Below are 23,184 nucleotides of genomic sequence, written 5' to 3' on the forward strand. Positions count from 1 at the left end.
CTTCTTTCTTTATAAACTCAACGGATGACTCTCTACGAATCTTAAATACTTTTCTAATTCTGCGTGTGTATGAGTGTGTTGTGAGAGGTTTTGCGCTTATATAGAGAAGATATATAAATGAAGGGTTAAATATTACGCTCTTGACAAAGGAAGAAACTTAAATTTATCTGCTCTAATCGGATCGACTACTCTACTCTCTTTCTCTCTCTCTCTTTCCCTTTCATTAAAAAAATTCCGGGGAGATACTTCATCAACCATTGATTGCGAGATCGAGGGAGCAGAGTACTCGTATCCGAAAGGCCAGATTTACAGCGAGTATTAGTAATGCAATTTAAGTATTTTTCTAAATCGTTACAACATTCATTAAGAGTGCGTTTCGCATTTTATACTTCGAATAATCATCGGTATATATCGTTTTTTTTCCTTTTTTTCTCTTTGCGGTAGTATTATAGTTTTTTGCCACTACATTTATATTAGTTATTTATCTCTGCTACTCTCAGAATATGTATCCGTTTTTTTTTTTTTGGAGTTTTAAAGTAGTTTAAACGTGTGTGACTTTAAAGCTTTACGATAATTTTTTTTTATCTTTTTTCTCGGTTGCCTCGTGTTCTCGTCAGCACTGATTCTCTCTTAGATTATATGTATTCGGAAACATTTTTGCATACATGATCTCTCCTCCTCTCTTCTCTAGCGAAAGCGAATCAGCTCTGCTCGACACTAGACATGAATGGGGCATACATGTTACAACAGTTAGTGTTTACAATGGTATTTGATAATCCAACGAGAGAATACATCAATGTGTGTGGTTGCGTTTATATTAAATGCGAGGGACCGCGAATGGGTCGGCTATATATGGTGGATATTATATAGATTTCAAAAGGATCTTCCCCCGTGAAATTCGTTTAACTGCTAGCTAATTATCGATTATCATTACGAGATCATCACGTATAGCGATTCAGCCGAAACAGAGAGACTCTGCACATTCCTACAACATATATATATATATATAAGCAATTTTACATTTTTTTCGCATTTTTATTACGTTCCAACTTCCTTCGAAATATGGAAAAAATTAAACATTCATTTGCCACCACTGAACCGACCCATCCAGGTCAAATCATATGATATTATTGATAATAGCGCATGTGTAATAATTTTCGGATCAACGAACGATTCTCCTTCTTTCTCTCTCTTTCGCCTTTCCCTTCGTAAACCGGAAACGACATTCCGGATATATATAATACGGTTATTCTAGTCAAAAGATACCGAAAGGCGTTTTTTCTCTCCCCTCGCAAAAAATACATCCATCCACGTGATGTACGTCATTTTTTTCTCATCCCCCGTCTCATTATCACTCATCTTTTTTCCTTTCTTTCTTTTAAGTTTATTTTAAGTTAGGAAGAGAAAATAAAAACGAAAATATATGTAAATGTAATCTAATGATTATCACAAACATACATATGTCATATGTCATGTAATCCTTTCCTTTTTCTCGACTATGGAAAAAAAAATAATAATAGCGGAATATACACACGTTACGTTTAATATTTTAATAAGAATATACAAGGGGTATGTTTATGCGTGGATATGTGTGTGTGTTTGTATATATGTGTATGTGTGTTTCGTACGTGTATGTATCTATATGTTTCGGGGCCCACATGAGTTTTTTATTTTTTTTTCTTCAGCTACATCGATAAGTGTTTAATCTTTTTTTTTATTTTTTACTTTTTACTTTTATTAATATTATATATTCTTGCGTGTTTGTTTCTATATCGTTACTTTAGTTTACATCTCGCGTATTACGTATGGCAAGCAAAACTACGTTAAGGAAAATAGAAACTTAAAATTTATAAATCTGTGACGCGTATACGGCAACCTAGAAAAGAGCTCTCCTCGTTACATTTTATTTCCCCTTGATATCGGTTTGCTATGAAAGATCTCTGATTCTACTCGTACATATATGGCTTATAGCAAGAAGTTAAGAAATAAAAGAGACACACGAAAATAATGATACGTCAGTATCACTCTGTGTTTATAGTATCTATCAAAGCATAAAGTGAAACGTAATATATATATATATTTTTTTTTTTTTTTTTTTTAGAATCATTTAAAACAAGTTATTGAAATTAAATGATCTCTCCTTTTTTTCAAGTTTTAGCGAGACCTACTTTCTGTTTCTACAAAGTACATAAAATAAAAAAGAGAAGAGTGAGATAACATATAGAAATACAATAAAGATTCTTCCGTCCGAGAAGAAAGGATACAACTATTCGGGAATATATGCGTTTTAGTGCGTATGTTAATTAATAAACAAGAGTCCTACAATCCTCGGCTGTATAATATCGTATAATATTATTCTCCGTGCTCTCTAGAAAAGGTATTACAAGTGTCGAAATAAAATGAAAAAACAGCCGTTTTTCTTCCGTCATTCGAAAAGTCGAGCGCGTTATTTTTTCTTTTTTTTTTTTTTTATCAACAATAACGTTTCGCGAATAACAGACTTCATCTTGTTAAAGTACGATCGCCCGCCTAATCCAAGTTTATCTCTCGAGAGTTAGTATTTTATTACTCGGTGCACAATGTGAATTTTTGTTTCGTTATTAGTTATCTGTTCACAACACACACAAATTGTATCTGAGAAGATCATTTAGATTGTTACTTCATATATAAATACGATCATATAGATTACTTGTAACTCTTTTATAACGGTAATTATCGGTATTATTATTATCATAGACGAGTGTGTTTTCGTGGGCCCCGCTTATTTTTCTCCTCCATCTATATCGCAATATAACAAAAAGCACAAGTACGCTTTGGATTGCGCCTGGTTCCTTTTTTCTTCTTTTTATCATTTTATTACGTCGTTCGAGTTTCCGTATTTTCTGCATTCTGTTGTATTCAATGTGGATTCTCGTTTTCTTTTCATTTCTTTTTTCGCATTACACGTTTCGCGTTTTACATTAAATTATTCCACGTTATCATCATCATCATTATTGTATAATATTATTATTGCATATTACTCGTGTATCGGTGCAGCGGCAACTGATCACACGATTGCGTTACATATCGTTATTTGTGTGTCTTTATACTCGTTTTATATCCGGTTTATATCCATTTTATATATAATATATATATCTCAAGAGTTCGATTTCTCTCAGAAAGAAAATCACATCTATCTTTACGTAAAAGCGTAAAGTGACATTTTACTCTCAAATTCGTATTTCGTCAGATTCAAGAAAGTCATCGGCTTCTAGTACATGTGTATGTATGTTTTGTATGTGTTGTGTGTGTATATGTATATATATGTATATAAGTGTATATCGTTCGCGAAGTACGAACGAATTGTCAATTTTCGAAATTTACGTTTTCGGAAAGGAATACTGTTTTTTGTTTATCATTTTTCAGCTGATCGCATACCTCGTTTGCGTGTACCTTGCAAAGTAATAGTCGCACGCTAATATCGCGTTATGTGTGAGAGACTCGGATGATTTTAAAATCATATTACATATATATATGTATCACGTGAAACATATTTCGGTTTACAAACGCACACGTCAATTTCAGACGGAAATCGCGTTAAAAGCGCACAAACGCTGACGTTGATTTCGCATCGCATCGTAAAACGGTCGAATTTTATATCCACACATGCTCGGCGCACATTTGAAGCTGACATTATTAGTTATATAATTCATCTCTGTATTCATATACGTTATATATGCGTGTGTGTATATATATAATATTTTCTTTCTTCCTCTCTTTTTCCTGTTTCTATAAGCAACTCGGGAAACTGAGAGCTTCGGAAACATAGGAAAACGTGGGACTCGATTCTTTTTTTTTCTCTTTTCGGCAAAATTTATCCACGGATGTCATTTCCTTAACATGCCATCTAAAGCACTTTCGTATCTCTCTCTCTTCCATCTCCCACAGGATCTTACTCATTTAACTACTCTCAGGCTCGTTAACTGTCATTTTACTCAAATTATATAAAGTTTCTCACAGTGTCCTAATGCATTTTACGCAATAACAAATCTACAAAAATATAACATTTTATCTTATCATTTCATTATATTACCTCAATAAATGGTTTTCTCTCTTTTTTTTTTTTTTTACTCGCTTTAATTACCTTCGCCCACGTGTCTTGGACACGCGTTTTCGTCTCATCTCTTCGGTACTCTTATTTTAATAATCGTGTTCTGTCGTGCTGTCTTGTTATTTTGTTGTTATATATCATTTTTACTGATATATAAAAGAAAACCCTTTCTTTCTTTCTTTCTCTCTCTCTTAAATTCCGATGATCTTTGGTAGAAAGTCTTTTAGACTATTCTACACATAAATAGTATACTTTTTAACATAATCGCTTTCTATTCTCCGATGCGTGATAAGCACACACGCACCTGGATTCTGTATGTACATCATATATATCAATCACACTGCGTCACTTCTAAAAAGTAACTGTTTATATGTACAATTAAAGGAGAAACAAATTCTTTAAATATGCTACACTAGACGTGCGCGAACAAAAAGATTCCTATTTTGTTTCAAACGCAATATATAATTCTTTCTTCTTCTTTTATTTAACAATTAATGACGACACTAACATGTTTTTAATATCAATTTTGTATTATCAATTCTTTTCAAACTTAAACATCAAAATTTCAACAAATAAGTGTATTGCGAGAATTTGCTCGATAGAGAAATTAAATTAATGTACATTTCAATTAAATATATCCCGTATAAATGATTTAGAATTAACAACTTTTAACTCTCGCGCATGTAGCCGTAATGTAGCATATTTTCTAAACAATATGAGGCATACCGTAAGGAGAATCGCTCTTCTCAATAAATATTTTTTCTTTATATTAAAGATAAGCCCTCACAATAAGCCTCAAGTCTGCTCTCAAGATAGAAACACTATCTAAACCACAAATGTCACTCGAGACACATCCATTCGTACAATCTTTCATCGCAAATAAATATATGACCTAGGTTGCATACACGCGTGTGTATATGCGTTTATAACAGCATAACGTGCCACGTTTATGTACATCATTATCGTGGCTTCTTTCATTTTCTTTTCCTCTATCTCTCCTTTTCTCGCTCTTTCTCTCTCTTATTCTCATACACACATACACACCTTAATACAATTCATACAATTTCTCTCATGTACTGGTAAGTACAACACATTCAGGCGTCATACACAGGCACAACTTACGTATAATATACTGCATATATGTGTGGGAATTTTTTTCTAATCTAAATAATATGTATATATATATCAATATATATTTTACCTATATGAAAAGCATCAGTCTCCATGTGCTAATGACTATCTCAGTGCTCCATTCTAATATCGTTCTTATCTACAAAAGTCAGTAATCGTGTTGTAATGTGTACGACGTGTGTATATGTATGTAAATATGTGTATCAGGCTACTTTCTTTGTCGATCAGATCGGACCACTGAGACACGTCGCAGCGAGCATTTCATATAATACCGGAAAATATATATTTTCGTGTAAAAAAAATAATTCTTAAGAATTAAATACTTATAGCAGCTGACGATTTGTGTTCTTTGAGTAGTAAAATTAGCGCACGCGTAATCAGTCGAGTAATAATGCGAGCAAAATTAGCTCGTTTTCCTTCCTCCTTTTTTTTTAGTACAAGCACGATTTTTTTTTCTTTTCCTCTCGTATCTCTTTCTCTCTCTCTCTCTCTCTCTCTCTCTCTCTCTCTCTCTCTCTCTCTATCTTATACAGAATAGTACGTTTGGCAGTGAGGTCATCGTGTCAAAAATGGGTAAAATCTTTACATCGTGTGTCGCAGACTACACCACTTAAGTAAAGATCTCTCGTCTCTTATTAATATTTCAATATTTTGGACCCATTCGAGCTTTTGTGCAAGTAACACTAAAGAAGCAGATAGCATTTAAATGATGCTATCGGTGCTTCGAAAATCTCTTCCGCCTAAGAAATATTTATATTAACGCGCATTAACGAATCTTTAAATGCATAGCTTTAATTTTGAAAAATTAAAACTTTGTAATATATCTTTATTACAAAGTTTTAATCTAAAAAAAAAAGTCAGAAAAATGTATTGCAAGTAAATATTATATATTTCTAAATCACATTGTATCAATTTATCTGATAAAGATTTTTTAATGATAATAAATAGATTGGCTGAAAAATAAGATAATAACACTTTTTCTAGAGATTACGCGTAAAACTGGCGCTACATTATTACAAGACAAAATATCCACTTTATCATCGAATTTAATAAAGTTTTGTATATTTGCATATTCTGATTTGTAAAATAAGACTATAATAATTAAAATTGTCGCTTGATATTGTTAAAAATGATAGCTTTTAAATATCAGCAAATCTATCATTGAAGAAATAAAAATATATCTGTAAATATATCTGTGCATGTATTTACAATCACATCGTAAATATATTTATATAATAAATTATATATTATCTTCATTATTATATATATATAATAAATTATATAATATATAATAATTATATAATATGTTAATATTATATTTATATAACAGCTGTGATATATAAATAACACATTTGTTGCGTGTACATACAAATGTATTTTTATACTTGTATTTTTATATTCCTCTAATGATAGATTTCGTCTTATAAAATGTTACCTTTTATATTTTGTAACGTCATTTGTAGCTTGAAATAACAATCTTAATTATCATTTTCGAATTATATACTCATTAAATTATTAACAAAAACATTGATAATAAACATTTTCATGATAAAAATGCAAATTTTCATCACTAAATTGATAATAAAATGGATATGAATATTTATCAATAAACACCGAAATTGTAAATCGCGAATATGGATTGTGATGTCACAGATCATGAATTGCTAGTAGAGGATTTACATTACTAAACCACAAATTTTCGCGAATAACGAATGGCGAATGCGCACAGTTTGACGTCAACTTAACAATATATATAAATCTTTTTGTAAAATATTTTGTCAATTACATTTTGATAGAAGTATTATCAAGAAAGAAAAATTCTGATAACAATTTCAAAAAATAAATATCTAAGTGTTACCGATGCACAATTGCTCATATACGTAGAACATATACGTAGATTGTTAGCAGTCTTGAGTCATGGTCGGGAAGTGGTTACAATTTTCATGAGATTTTCTCTTTGTACGTTGATAGTATCTAACTTTCCGTAGCAACCGGTGCGACGAGCGGTGCATCGCCTTGTCCCTTTTCCATGCCTTTAGCACCGTTTTCCACCGCGTCATCAAACTGACCTGACAGTGCATCCTTCGTCAGCAATGCACGACCTGCATCGTCACTTTCAGTTTCGCTGAAATAGAGAGTGCGCTGCTATAAATCATTTTACGATTAATAATCTATATATAATTCTATCTAATTTAAATTTTTATGTAATAATCTATATATAATTCTATCTATCTATAATTGAATTGATAAAATGCAAGATATAATTAAAAGAGAAACGTATAAATGTACATCATTAAATTAGAAATGACGAGTTTTGTACAAAACTAAATGAGTTTCATGTTTACATCATGCGAGGCTGAATCTTTAATTATAAGATTCGCATTAGGTAGAGAGAAGTTTAAAATATTCACTTATAATCGGTGATTTCATCGGCAATAGCAGCACGGCTCTTGCCATCTTTCTTCTCGGTAGTCTTTTTAATAGCAGTCTTCTTCTTGCCAGTCACCTAAAATATCGATAAAATGCATTCATCGTCTCTGTAAAATCAAGTGTTTTATTAAGACATATGCAGGCGAGCGCGGAAATATATTAATGCATAGGGCTTAATGGTACCTTAATAAGAGATAAAAAAGACATCCAGCAAGAGAAAATTAAAATTCTCATTTTTTCGCTCTCTGTATTTCTCTCGCCTTATATGCCATAATAATCTTGAAAAGTAATATCACTAGGAAAAGTTATACATATATATCGGTTGCGAATGTGTTTGTTCTATGTATTTAACAAATTATAGGTCGTGCGTAGGCTATCGATGTTATCAATTTAAATAAAATGCACAGTCGCGAGCAAAGGATCTTTCGAGTTTCCACGTTTGCCCAGCATATTCTTCTCGCTTATATATACCTACAAGATCTTTTTACCTTCATTTGAGTCTTCTTTCCACGTCCGGCAATCGGGGCCCGGTTGGTCCCACGCGTCTGAAAGGTCGGTCGATTTATCGGATTGAATCCACGGGGAAGACCGTACTTAAGTCCACCGATAGAAGTGACCTGCAACAAAATTGTGATCTAGATTGTGACAGACGCGCGAAATTTAATATAAACATTATTAAACATGCGAATGGAAGGGGATGGGAAAAACTATGATATTATATATCATATATAATATAAATCGGAATTCTTTTACAATAGGAGCAATTCACATCGCGGATAAATGGTGGATTCTATTTGCGAGATATATACGATTAGATATGATTAGATAAATTTGTGAAAATCTTTGATGCATCGTTCATATCTTCAAACACGAGTTATTAATAATTACGATAAATTTTCACTTTGTTTTTTTTTTTATAATGCTTTTTTTACGCAAACACTTATATCTTTCTGATAAGCTCTTTTGAGATTAAGCTCTCTTCTATGATCAATGATAATTTTGATAATAGTTTATAAATTATCATATTTTTCATATCGATGAGAGTTTACAACATATAATGTTAAATAATTAAATTATAACAATTATATACATAGTTATATAGTGTAAACTATAAACAATTGACGAAAAGGAATATCTAGAAGAGATAAATATATTTCTGATTATAAATAAGGTATTTTTTCGAAATAGGTATAAAATTTCATCTTATATATAATTCTTTATATATAACTATGTATAATTTATATAAACTATTTTATGCACACATTGCTTGTTACTCAGCTATTACATACTTCATTCAATTGAGCTATTCAAATAAAACTTAAAATAAGGAACATAAGTTAAAAATATTTCGAATTAAAATATATAAAGACCTTTATTTTGTAACAGTGTCCATACTACATACAAAAAACATGCAAATGCGATGATACAAGATTGCAAAGCTATCGAAAGAAAATATACAAATGTCAAAACACTTGCATTCATAAACGGTCTAACGGAGTAAGGAAATAACATGCATAAAATTGCATAATATAAGAGAGGATAAATATAATTATCCTCTATCACTTAATACATAAATTTTCGGATACACATTGATTGTTTTTTTTTTTTTTTTTTCTTAATTCAGTTCCACCTGAACGAACGCGTCTATACATATAAAAATTATATAAGTATATGTATAAAAACTACATAAAATGTATAGTGCAACTAATTCTGCATTAAATCGGTATTACGTGATGTCCCTCCTAAATGCACGTCGGCGATGTTAAATAGCGAAAGCGGATCGAGACTATTCAATATCTCGAACGTTCCCCTAAAATCTGTTCAGAATATCGTCATCGTGTGCTCCTTATATTCCATATACACGCAACGATACGGAACTATAGATTATAAAATCGCAAACGTGCATATAGTCTCTATTGTGTGTCAACTGCATTATATCCTACCTGTGGTGGAATTCGTCCGCGCGGATGTCCCTGCATCGGTTGCGGCAGAGGTCGACCAGGCTGCCCGTAATTCGGACCCCACTGGCCCACCACAACTCCGGCGATCTCCAACTGACCACCCCGCGATGGGATAGGACGTCGCATTAGACCACGCTGTGGCGGGATGGTTCCGCTAGCACGACCACCGCGCATTAAACCTTCGTTAATAGTCGGACAACTAGCAGGCAGAATATTCTGATGGGCAGCATTGGGGGGGACTGATACGCGAATACCTGTGACAATAAAAAGTAAAATCATTATATGTGTATAAGTGAATCGATATAAAGAAATAATATATTATACTAAAATATGCAGAAAAATTATACAATGCTATATGTATAAAATTGTTATATAGAATATTTTGTAAGTTTTATAGAAATGTTTTTACCAATGTGCACGATTAATTAAAATAGACTGTGTATAATAATAAATATATTTATCAAATATATTTCTTCCAACACTTATTAAATTTTTGTATACTGTCTTTTCTAAACACTAGTTTTTCGAGAGAAATGCATTTATTTTGTTGCAGTTTTGAGATTCGCGAGATCATATCGGTGAACCTCACGAAGCAATATTAGCTGCTTTATTTTACTTCCATTCGAAAACATCCTATTATAAAAGCTCGAAGAAGAACGAAGTTAATTATTCGCTGGAAGTCAAACAAGTGCTCCGTCAACCATGTGGAGATTTTAATTAACACTCTCTTCCTCAAAATCTAATCTAATGTCATCGCCGTTGACTATATCAAGCAGAATTCTAGTTTCGTTGAAAGAATATAAAGAAACGTAACGCACCTGGCCCGACAGGCAACGGTGGGCGAGCAAACATCGGAGTAATTCCCTCGAGTATCGCTTTCCTCATCCTTTCGACCTTTACCATGCGGTCAATGTGGCCGCTGCAGAGCTCCAGTAAGTTCTTGGCGATAGTGGCACGAGCAAGCGTATGATGAAACAATTTGCCGTCGAAATAAAGCCAGGGGCAACACATTAACCATGGAATCGGTGCGCCGCAAGCGTCGTTCGCCAATAGCGCGGTCTCCATACCAGCCATGAACAAGGTAGCCAGTTGCACTCCGCGCGACGTCACCATTGGAAGCTACATACCAATGATAAATTAAGTGTTTGTCTGCTGAGATAATATCGAAATTAACAGCTGTAAAAATTACACGACGCTGATTTTACCTGCAGATCCTGTAGATACTGAGCATTCATAAGTTCTGGTGAGAAAGCTTGCGCGATGAAGGCATCCAACTCCTGACGGCGTAAAATTTTTATCTTGTCGGAGAAGGACATGATGTATCTGCGGGGGAAAAAAAAATGAAAGATTTATCGAATTGATTCAGATTTTAGTTAATTTCTCAGTTCTAAACTGTGAATTAAAAGAAAAAGCGATTGTAATCGACATTTACCTCAAAACACAAGCCATGACCAACAGATGTTGCGGAACGTATGAGGTATTTAATATGAGAGGGGTATCTGATCTCATACAAGTTAGGAATCCCCTAAGTCTACGCCGCTTATCATCTATAACTGTGCTGAAGAACAGGAAATTTTGTCAGTTTATAGAAAACTTTAATAAATTAATTTACAGTACATTCTTACGTACAAGTAATTGAATTATATAATTTTATTCTGTTTAATCGGATAGATAAATTGCTTACCCAAACCATAAACGTTGTATTGTAGGGACACCCCAACCAATCTGCTCCGCTTTCACCAATTCTGGAGTCTGATATGGATTGGACTTGGACCACACCCATTCCTTTATTATCACGTCTGGAACTTCGACTTTGTCGCTATCTAGTGAGCACAAATTCACAAATAGAATTAGATTTAATACAGAAGACAAATCTTCATAATTAGCAAAATCAATGTATGATACTTACCACCTTTCTCTTTACTCTTTGTAGCTAGATACATCCGGTGATGAAGATTGAACAAAATCGCATACACCATTTGTCGGATTGGTCTGTAAATCACGTGAATGGAAGGGAATTCGCGATGATTTTCATCCTCTAAGAGAACCGGCAATTTGATTTCACCAGCGATGAGAATTTGATAGATGTACGGTGACATCAGTCCTTTCTGGTGACGCTCCGAAGCGGTACGCATGACTTCCGGTGATGTGATGGGAATATTGGTCGTTTTTTCCGGCTGTCTCGCAGAATCGGCCGTTGCGTGAGACGGTGACGTCGCGGAGGAGCTGCTACTCGAACTCGACGAACTTATCAAAAGATTGTGAGTACCGTTGATAGCGTGTCCATCATCTGTTTTAATTTTAAAAATTTCGAATGTTTAGTTATAGACAATAAATCATCGATAAAAGTGCGAGGAGCACCGTCACGTTTTATATTATTTTATAATATTAATTTATAATTTTATATTTGTGGGCATACTTTGTTCCTCTTCCGTGCGTATTGTGGTGTCTCTATCAGAGTCTCCGTGACCTTGAAGCCCGGGTGGATCGATCACGATTTGCGGCGCTGCCTTTGCATTAGCGGTCGCCTGTTTGTACGCGTTCAAACTTTCGCGTTCGCTCTCCAGAGTTTCGGATGCGAATCTCGATGTCTCCAGATTGGAATCACCTTCCGAGACTGACGGTGTGTCCGACAGATTCGACTGAGCCTGTGAGCTCTGCTTGGAATCTAGTTTATGAACTAAAAGAGATCGATATAGATATATTTGTCTTGCAATATTATATTAAGATATCGACACTTGTAATACACACACACGTTTATTATAATACTATCATCTTCTATCTTTAGTTTTTATTTATATTTATGAATATATAATAAAACGCGTTCTCTTAAAAATACTTTAGAATACTCGAAAGAAATTTTTTTTCATTCTAAAGAAAGTTTTAGCAACGTAGAAATTATCTAGTTTTTTTTTTACAAATGATAATAGTACATTGAAAACTTTTTTTATGCCATCTTACCTTTTGTTGGTTTCACAGGCTTATAGTGTAGAAATCCCTCTTTTGTTCCATTTAAATAGTACTGAACAGACTGTCTCAATTTAGAACACCTCGGATCAGAGGTGGAACCAAAGACTTTTTGCGAAACTACATCCAACTCCACGGAAGAAAGTTCCCTGACGAAGTTCGCAATTGTCTTGATCATCTGTTCGACGCTCGTCTTGTTTAACATGTTAGTGCTAATATTATGATTCTTGTAGAAATCGGCCAAGTCGCTTTCGGTCAATATGTAATTGCCAAGTAAGGCTGCTAGTATACACAGCCTATCGGATGGTATATTGAGGGCTTTAGTGAGTTCAGAGAGCATATATTCTTTTGTATCAAGAGAACCCTGTAAAGAAAGAAAAATTTATTATACTGTAAATTATTGTTAAAAAATATAACAATATGACAAATGACTACTTATTAAAGGTCTATCTATACCTTGTATGTAAGCTTTAATTGTTCAGACGAGAAGTACCGTGGAGGATCAAATGCAGCGTATTCTGCATCATCAGCTATCAGCCCATTGTAATTGTTTTCACGACAATATGCAATGACTTCCTGGTGATGATCATCCATGCTACACAACTGTCGAAATATTAATATTGTCAGTTTATGTAATGTTTAATAATTTTCGAATTTATTGTACCACTATATTTTGTTATATTTTAATTTAAGTTATTTTAAGTTATATCAAAATTTGAAATGTATAATCAACAATCATAAGCGCAAAGATGTGATAAAAGAAATAAAAACAATGTTTGTTAACTTACAACTGTAACATTCAGATGCCTGAGAGCCATACGTAAACTTGTCCTTAAACATACAGGAGGAGTCCACCAGATTTTCGGCGGCGGTGTACCTTTCGTTGTTATATGTTTCAGGACCTTGATATTTCAGTACAACATTTTCACAAATCTCAATCTTTGTCCATTTGATCTGATAGTGTTACTGCATGAGTGAGACTTACATTGTTAACTTTAGCGCGCATTTGCAATTGATGTTGCACCCAATCTGCTCGTCGAAGAGGTTCAAAACATCCATTAAAGAATACAGCTATTTCTAGTCCTGACATCTCCATCGCTTGTATAAGAACCGCAAGAAACTGGAGCATGCGATTCCACTGTCCGCCACAAGCCCAATCTGTGAAATTTAAAGCCATAGCGTGTTAATTTAATATAAATAAAATTGAAGATCTTATAACTTACCTGAGAAAAATCCACCGTATAATCGGTCCAAGCAGCATTCTCCGTCAAGAACTAGTCTCAATTTAGTAAAGTTGTGTATCTGTTGTCCCTTAATTACACGATTACGTTGCGACTTTTGTGCAACCACACGCGCAATCTTCAACAAATCTATAGGCACGGATCCTCCTTGCACGCAGTTGCTGTCCAGGAAAGTTTGCAAGTCTTGAATGCCCATCTTTTCAATACTCCTGAGTTGCGCTCAAACAGACACAGTCACGAATCTCCGCACCTTAATTTGTCTCAATTATTATATTCTTTACGCGGAGAGGGTCTCGCTGTCTTCCTGGATTTCTTCAATCTTCTACGTCGTCAGACCAGCGATGCGTTCCTTTTTTTTATTTTTACTTTTTTACGTCGGTGTCTTTTTTTTTTAAATATGTGTGTGTGTGTGATGTGTTTGTTTAATATCCGAAGAAACCTAAGTCCAATTTCAAAAACTTCAATCTGCAAAAAGAAAGAAGCCAGCATGTACTTTTGGATCTCTTTTCGATCGATACATATTACAATCATTGTCAATCTGTCAAAATCTGTTGCTCCGATTCATCACATGCAAGTTCGCGGCGCCGACATTCCCGAGGGGAAGGGGGAGGGAAGGGAGTTATGATTCATATACGCCCAGGAATACAAAAGAAAAAAAAAAAAAGGGAGATCTCTCTCTCTCTTTCGAAGATGTCTTGAACCCCCCCCCCCCCTCCCGACCCTTAAACGAGACAAGGCAAGAATTTTCCCAGCAGGTCGAACGCGGGGAAGCGCGCCGACGAGGATGCTCGAGTCGTCGAAATCTCGAGTGCGACGCCATTTACTCTGTTTATACGCGCTGTTCGAGAGCCCAGGGTGGCGCGTGAAGCCCCGACGTTTCACGGGGTTCGCTCGCCGGCTGGCTCGCGCGACCGGTCAAACTCGCAGGGGGGGCTATTTCGGGGCAGGTTCCGGCGAAACGGAAACGACGAATCCCGGGAAGGAACCTCCCCAAATAACATCCGATATCCCATCCGATTCGTTCCCAGGTAGACGACCGTCTGCAAGGACGGTCGACGACCGTCGAGAGTATTCGGGTTAGGTGCAACCTCTCTCTCTCGAAGAAAGCCCTCCCCCGCCCCCCCTATCCGGGGAAGTCGACTCGAACAGAAACCGGGGCGTGCGTTCGCGCGGATTCGCGGCCACGAAACCACATACGAGCGTATCCGCGCGAGGCAGCCCTTATCGCGGACGGCGTCCTTACTTACGTTAAATTAGCGTTAATCATCGTGGCCCCAAAGAAACACAAAAACACACGGGCTTTCCGGGAGTTGGATGACGTCGAATCGAAAACGGAAATGAGCACCCTGATCCCCACAAGCGCGCACGACCGACGACCGCCCAGAGTCCACCGCTATTGGCCAACCGGTGGCGTCTCCGCAACAATGGTGGCCGGAACTACGCGACGCGTCGTTGTTTCAAAATCCGCCGGCGTATTTGCAATTTGCATTCGCGTTATTTGCGCCTATTCGCGGACGCACGTCGTCTACCTTCGTAGGCGTCCGCTATTATTTCTTGATTCGAGATTTTTCGACTTTGTTATTAATCAAACCGAGAGATCCGCGTCGCGATTAGATTAATTGTATTATCCGAATATTATTCATCAGACGAGATAAATGGAGGATAAATTTGGACATTTTATTATATTAAAAAATGGCACATCGCGCGATCGAAAAATAATATATGTTGTAGAAAAGACTCGATTATAAAAAATTTCGCAAATATAAAATAAATTAAAAAATTTAATTGACACACTTGAATAATAAAAATTGCGTCAAACTTTTTTAAAATTATATACGTCAATTTTGCGATGCCTATTTGAATGATTTAATATTGTCAAATTTATTTTTCACAGATTATTTCTAAATAAAAAAATTGTAAATTTAATCTGGGAAAATTTTGTTCATCAATATCGAAAAATAATATCTCGTTGATAAAAAAAGTGTTTTTATTTATTTATTATGTTTTTTATACGATGTTAATGAATTTGTATCCTCCATTGAAACGCAGTTTTTACGTTTTCCCTTAAAGAAAATAAGAGTGAAAACCCATGGACTGATATTTTCCGCGTAACCAATCAGAACATTCAATTCCGCGTAAAGGAAACGAGGAACGGCTCTGATTGGTTCCGCTCTCGTTCCGCGTTCTGCTATTCCGCTGCATGGGTTCGCACCCTAAGGGCGGAGACTTCAAAGATCCTGATGAGGATATTCTATTTAACATTGTTCGAAATGTTTGACCAATGACAAAAAAATAGCTTTAAAAAAATCTTTTGTTTCGATTGGTCAAATGATTTCTAAACTCCACGTGGAGCTTATTTTCTAAGCGAACCACAGACATGGTAATACAAAAGAGAGGCGGGTAGTAATCTCTCTATTATCTAAAACTGAAAAGAAGACAAACTTACAATTGGAAAAGAATGGCGAGCTCCATTAAATAGTTCTATTCTTTTCGCTTTGATTGCAGATTAAATACGAGATCTATACAGATGGTGTTAATTAATTCACGCCCATATTAAGTATACATTGCATATAATTAAGTATAAATAATAATAATAAAATATATTTCTTGACGAAAAATAATTTCGAAGATGCTGAATCATTTTATCAAATAAAATTAATTTAATTAAATCGTCTTTAAATATATCAATCTAAAAAAATAGCTGATTAGATGAAATGTTTTGGCTTACTTTTTATCAAGAAATATCGTTATGTACTTAATGTAGGCACGAATTAATTTACATCCTATATATATATACATTTTTTTCATTTTAAATATAGATTTACTACACACTTTATAATGTTAAATTTAGAATAAAATAGAAATAACTTTTAAGCTAATATATTTATCGACATCAAATACATTTCTTTTGATATCTTGTAAATTTCATCAGACCAAAAGTGAAGATATATGTAATCGATCAAAGTTGAAAATCTGTGCTCGATTAAATTTTCGATAAATATTAGGCCTTTCCAAGGAGTAATCATAACTTTGTTTTTAATAATGTATAGAAAAAATTTTATTCTCTCATTCTTTCAAACACATAAATACTTGGCATGCGTATTACTTCTCGTTAGCACGTTTAATGCTATATTTTCTTGCATTATATGTGAAGTTGTAATTTTCATATCGCAAATGTTAACGAATAACATTCGTCCCTGACTGATCATTCTCTCGAGAGCCTTTTATCTTTATCCTTATCTCAGGATTTAAAGATGGATATCATGTACAAACTGCGCTGTCGCATCAATATAGTATAGATATATATAATATAATTTGCATAATATTTCATGTACAAATACATTCACACATATATCACAAACGTACCATATGTCAGTAACGCTCAGTCAGTGCTCTCTTCACGTTACTCTAAAAGGAGATGTGTGGAAGATCAAATGAAAAGTAATAAATTAAATCTCTTAAAAATGTACAATTTCGTTGATATCGATGACTGAGATATGATCCAACAAAAAACAAAAATAAACGAAAAATATATATATGTATATCGCGGTTCTCATATAAAAAAAAAGAATTTAAATTGCGTCTCTTGCGCGTTTCGATAACAATAATAGCTACGAAAATATCAGATTGGATTGACGTATTTATCAAGTGTTGTATATACCTAAATTGTTTAGACTGGCAACGACAAAGGTCGCATTCTCGGAGGAAACTTGGGGTAACTATACATTGTATAGCTACGTTTCTAGAATATTGAGTCTTTCGAACATCGCACTTTTATATGTAACGCTTTCTTATTATTATAATTCGTCGTGCTCTTCGTATTCCGTCTGTCTTTCATCGTCGGCATCGATGTTGTCCGATGATGAATTCTCTGTGTCGACGTTGTTCGCCGTTTCCTCCTCTTGCGTTTCTTCCTCTTCAGGTACCTCGTCGACGGAGATGCCCAGGGTCTTTCTCATCAGCTGCTCCACGCTGTCCGCGAAGCTGGCGGTCTCCCGCAGCATGAAACCCGATCGCAGGGTCGCCGTACGGAACATCATCATCGCGATGTCTGTCGCCGTCTCATCGGATGTGTCGACCTCGATTCGGCGCAGCAATTCTCTGATGAGTGGATGCCTCGGGTTGATCTCCAGGGTCTTCTTCTGATTCAAGTAGTAGCTCTTTTGTGGGTCGTCACTCTTCTGATGTGCGTTCGAGATCGCTAGTCGCTCCATATTGCCGGTCCAGCCGAACATGCTGGCGACCAGGGCGCAGGGCGAGTCGGTCAGACGTTCCGACACTTGCGCTTTATTGACGTAATCCTTCAGGACATCGACCAGCCACTTGGTCAGGGGTTCAAACGTCGTTTTAAGCTGCTCCATTCGCTCCTTCGCTCGCTCGCCCTCGTCAAGCGTGAAGCCCTCCTTCGCTACGTTTTGGAACTTTTTACCTTCAAACTCGGGCAAGCCCGAAATCGCGTACTCGTCCACCGCCTCGGTCAGATACAACACCTCGTAGCCCTTCTTGGTCAGTCGCTCGACAAACGGCGATTTCCTTACCTCATCCTCGGATGAGCCGGCGATGTAATAGATGTGCTGCTGATTGGGCTTCATGCGGGATACGTAATCGGCTAGGAAAGTCAGCTCTTTCTGCGTGGATGATTGGAACTGCAGAAGCTTAGATAGTCTCGCGCGATTCTGCGCATCCTCGATCACGCCCAGCTTGATGTTTGTACTGTACTCTTTCCAGAATTTCTGGAACTCCTCTTTGTCGAGCTTCTTGACCATGTCCAATACTTTTCTGATGAGTTTTTTCTTGATGACCTTGATCAACTTATGTTGTTGAAGGTTCTCACGCGAAACATTGAGCGGTAGATCGTCGCTATCCACGATACCACGAATAAAGGACAAGTAATTTGGCATCATATCGGTGAACTTGTCAGTGATGAAGACACGTCTGACGTATAGCTTGATGTTATCGGACTTGGTGCCATAACGATTAAAGCTGTCGCCCGGTTGAACCTTCGGGATGAATAGAACGGACTTGAATGTGACTTCACCCTCGGCGACAAAGTGTATCTTTGCCAAAGGTTCCTGATTGTCCTTGGTAAGCGTCTTATAAAACTCTGTGTACTCTTTATCTTCGACCTCGTTCGGCTTCAACGTCCAGATTGGCTTCGAGTCGTTCAACAATTCCCAGTCCCATACAGTTTTGTCCATCTTCTTGGATTTCTTCTCGTCCGCATCATCTTCCTCCACCTTTCCATCATCATCGTCACTGTCGGTCTTGTCCTCGGTAGCACTATCCTCTTTGGGCTTATCTTCCTCCATATCTTCCGCGTCGACCTGCACGATTTTGCTATTCCACAAGTATATGGGGAAGTTGATGAACTGCGAGTATTTCTTCACCAAGTTCTTTATCGTGTCTGGTTCCAGGAAGTCCAGTGCTTCTTCCTTCAAGTGTAAGCTATAAAATAAAGAATGAAATTATTTTTACGATACAGATAAAAATTAGAATGCATATATATCACGAGATCACATTATACTCTTAATTCGAAACTTCTAAACTTTATAATTTGCTTAAAGATGTGATTTCGAATAGATTTGTTACACAACTTACCTTACGGTTGTTCCTCTCTTTAAAGTATCTCCACGTGGATCTTCCACAATACTATAACTGCTGCTGTCGGACTCCCAGATATACTGCTTGTCATCATTGTGCTTGGTGGTAACAACAACGACATTCGCGACCAAATACGCAGAATAAAAGCCTACACCAAACTGACCAATCATATCGTTCATATCCTGACTGTTTGCGGCATCTTGCATTTTTCCCAAAAACTCAGCTGTACCAGACTTTGCGATGGTTCCAAGATTGTTTATCAGATCTTGCTTTGTCATGCCGATACCAGAATCCGTTATATGCAATACTTTGTTTTCCTTGTCGGCTTTTATTCTGATAGCCAATTCACTATTTGTGCTCAGAACATTCTTGTCGGTGAGAGACAGCAGTCTGATTTTGTCAAGTGCATCCGACGCATTTGAAATCAATTCCCTGAGATAGATTTCCTTGTTGCGGTAGAGAGAATTAATAATGAGCTTCATCATGCGATTGACCTCTGTCTGGAACGCAAATTTCTCAGACTTTTCCCTCAGTTCCTTTATCTGAGCCGTATTTAAACCATCAATCTTTATCGCTTCCTCTTCTCTTTGTACTGCTTCATGATCTGTAACAAAATATAAATTCTTAACTCAAGTACAACCACTTATTCATATATTGATAAACAAGACAGAAATAAAGAAAGTTAATTTGTGAAAAAAAAATTCGTATACAAATAAAATCAATAACAGGATTTTTTAACACATCCTAATCTCTTTTGACAGATCTTTTCGATATATTTGCTTGATCAATAATAAATGCAACAGAGAATTTGCAAGAGAGCTACAGAGTTTAACATAATATTTGTTTATCGCTATCGTTAAACTGACTCCTCCCACCTGTTACAAAATTTTCCGCAAAAAACGCACAGTAACGTGAAAATCGTTTAGAATAAATTAAACTGAAATAGAGTACCTGTTCGTGATGCCTCGCGACTGGCGCCGAGGTCGTTCTCCACGGTACCGACGTCCTCGTCGGCATCATCCTGGACATCCCCGGCCCGGACGAATCCTAAACAAAGAGGACAGATGTAAATCGCGATTCTCCCAGAAGGAAACGAGGGAAGAACCGATCCCATCCGGAGAGTATCGTCTCGACTTACCCGTCAGCAGGAATAATCCCGCGATCAGTACGAGAAATTTCTTCATCGCGACGTGAACGATTCACTCAGAAGAGACGAGAGAAAAGGATCCTTTCGACGACGAACGCGCGAATCGCTCGCTCCTAACGACCTGACGCTTCGCTGTTTTTTCACCGACTGTCGCGAAACTGCCGCGACGACGAGTCGACGACGCGATATAGCCCAGCGGCCGACCAATCGCGATCGACCACGCAGCACGAGCCGGCGAATGGCGAGCGTGCCGGGTGGCAGCTCCGTCCAAATGGCATCGCGCGATTGGTCCCCGGGCGCCGAGGGCACGCGTACTCTCGTTCCCGCTGTTCTAGAAGATTCACTTCACGGCGTCGCGGACACGCCGGACGAAATTATCGGAAATCGAATTATCGCGACGATTTCCTCCCCTCGTATTCGATTACGATACGAGATCGTCCGTGATACATCGTCGATTGAATTATTATGGGGGCTAAAGTTAAGTATACCTTTTATTATTAATTCCCAGACTCGATTCACCGTTAATTTATAAGAAACAAACAGTTAAGTTTGATAAAACAGGTATGTTTATCAACAGTCTATAAATAGGAAAGCTAGTACTCATTTGTAACTGAATGTGAGAGAGAGAGAGAGACAAGGCGAGAAAAAAAATTACTTTTTCGATTGTTGATAAATTGATGACTATTTTTCTTATCTCTAACACTTCGAAAACTGCATATAATAAAATGGCGTGCTAATACATCGAAGCTTTGGCGTGATATTTACATTTTATCCCTATATATACATTTTATTTATATTTTATTCCTTTGCAAATAAAAGGCAATAACAAACTGTAAAAGAGATTCATCATCTTTGCCGCGAATCAACGATGCGATGCGTATTCAATTCAATAAAAAATTTATATTCATTATTATCATCTCTCTTTGCTTATAATTAATCTGCAATCAATGGCGAGAGTTTAATTCGACAATTTCGTTCATTCACGAGATCGCTGTATTATAAATTGGAGTATCATTATTCGGGCACGTGCTTCGCTCGAAACGTCAACGTCTATGACAGAGCTTCGGCCACGTGGATTGTTATTTCGTTGTCATACCTCGCCGTTAATTATCATTCTGCAGATTCTGCGCTACAGTTGATGCAAATACGAGGGTTCAAGAACGCAAAATGTATAAATGTACAACAGCAACTATATGTATATATGCTACCTCCATCGTATGTGCATCCAACTCTAGACAGAGCCGATCAAATATGTACGGCAATTTATCTACTTTGTGGAGTTTTTCTGTTGTATTCCGTTCGTGTCTGCCATCGATATCAAACTCAATAATCACAGGTCAAGGTGACATTATCGCGCATTGCTGAAACGAGCAGGCAGATGACAAGTCTGAATATAATATATCGATACACAATAATGAGCGCGTGTTGTATTAATCATTCGACTTATTGTTAGTGTATCAAACTATAGAAATAATTCATGACGTACAAAAGCTTCTTGCATCATAAATTAATTAAAAATTCATTCTCTTCATATCTTATATTAAATAATTTATTATTGTAATATTATAAAAGATACTTATTAATCGCTATAATATTATATAGTCTTGTCGCACATTCAGTTACAAATGAGTTTTCTCTGTTGGACTCTATTGTTAAACAAATTAATGAATACTCTCGACGTCGCGTCGTTTTTTTTCTCTCTCTCTCTCTCTCTCTTTCTCTAATAAAAAAAGGACTAAAACGTCACGCGTGAGAATAGACAAATCCGCAAGAACAATGACCGGATATACGTGCAGTTCGTTCGAGACCTCTGCTTTGTTATCATCGCAGTTTATTGTTTAAGGCGATTACGTGATTTGCAGCGCAATGTGCGACGAAGCGTTAAACGACGCTCCCTCGAACGAGCGTCCCAAATATTCGCAGCAGTGTCTCGCGATTAATGGACCGAGAACAGCGAATGTGTTAGTAGAATAAAAAAGAATATATACCGAAAATAATTCTTAATTGCAAATGAATTTATAGAGAGAGAGAGAGAGAGAGAGAGAGAGAGAGAGAGAGAGAGAGAGAGATGATGAGATATGAACAGAATCATTCCGACATACGCGAATATATTTATATAAATTAATTTTATAATTTATATAAGTATAATAATGAAATAAATAAAATATAAATATAATTAAATCAATTTTATAATTTGCATGAAATTGGTTTTATAATTGCATATCAACTGCAAATAAAATAAGCTCATGTTATCGTTCCCGAAGATCTACATTTATATATACTTCAAGGCCGCGGTTTGCCAATTATTTATATATTCATATCATTATTCTTGCAGATAACTGAATTAGATCAAGAATAAAAAAAGCATATTTATAGCGCGAGCATTCAACCGCGATCATCATACCTAAATCATTTCTAAACGGAGCGATCGACCGCCAAATCGCGGCCGATTACTTCCCTCGGCGAGGGTTCTCCAGTTTCCTCTCCAATCGTCCGTGCAAAAGACAATCACAGTCGATCGATCGATATCAATCAATTGGTCGATCACGCGTGCAATCGTCGAGGTTCGCGATGCGCGCGTGTTGTGACACGCCGGTCGTTATGGATACGTCGCGA

The 23,184-nt window shown here is 36.3% G+C and overlaps 2 protein-coding genes across 6 annotated transcripts; both read right to left on the bottom strand.

The window, feature by feature from the left end:
• Positions 1-477: 477 nt before the first annotated feature.
• LOC145946323 (constitutive coactivator of PPAR-gamma-like protein 1 homolog) lies at positions 478-15,225 on the bottom strand. 5 transcript variants are annotated; one of them, XM_083055889.1, is made up of 16 exons: positions 15,068-15,225; positions 13,803-14,285; positions 13,565-13,737; positions 13,368-13,481; positions 13,036-13,182; positions 12,574-12,943; positions 12,032-12,292; positions 11,522-11,902; positions 11,297-11,435; positions 11,045-11,170; positions 10,818-10,935; positions 10,431-10,731; positions 9,595-9,866; positions 8,140-8,268; positions 7,633-7,727; positions 478-7,346 (listed from the first exon to the last, which is right to left on the bottom strand). In XM_083055889.1, exons 2-16 carry the CDS (start codon positions 14,014-14,016, stop codon positions 7,196-7,198), a joined length of 2,991 nt encoding a protein of 996 aa, XP_082912015.1. In that variant the 5' UTR covers positions 14,017-14,285; positions 15,068-15,225; the 3' UTR covers positions 478-7,195. The 5 variants fall into 5 exon arrangements, 3 of the variants coding, with proteins under 3 accessions (XP_082912015.1, XP_082912016.1, XP_082912017.1); XM_083055890.1 differs by having other exon boundaries at positions 478-7,366; XR_014427034.1 differs by having other exon boundaries at positions 7,206-7,346; positions 8,127-8,268.
• Positions 15,226-15,789: 564 nt separating this feature from the next.
• On the bottom strand, positions 15,790-20,739 carry Gp93 (heat shock protein 90 Gp93). The gene is made up of 4 exons (XM_083055850.1): positions 20,560-20,739; positions 20,373-20,468; positions 19,419-20,025; positions 15,790-19,265 (listed from the first exon to the last, which is right to left on the bottom strand). Exons 1-4 carry the CDS (start codon positions 20,603-20,605, stop codon positions 17,618-17,620), a joined length of 2,397 nt encoding a protein of 798 aa, XP_082911976.1. The 5' UTR covers positions 20,606-20,739; the 3' UTR covers positions 15,790-17,617.
• Positions 20,740-23,184: the final 2,445 nt, after the last annotated feature.

This window comes from Prenolepis imparis, unplaced genomic scaffold (genome assembly GCF_030444845.1).
Source record: "Prenolepis imparis isolate NDT839.2.m4 unplaced genomic scaffold, iyPreImpa1.0 SCAF_15, whole genome shotgun sequence".
Classification (NCBI taxonomy): Eukaryota; Metazoa; Arthropoda; class Insecta; order Hymenoptera; family Formicidae; genus Prenolepis; species Prenolepis imparis.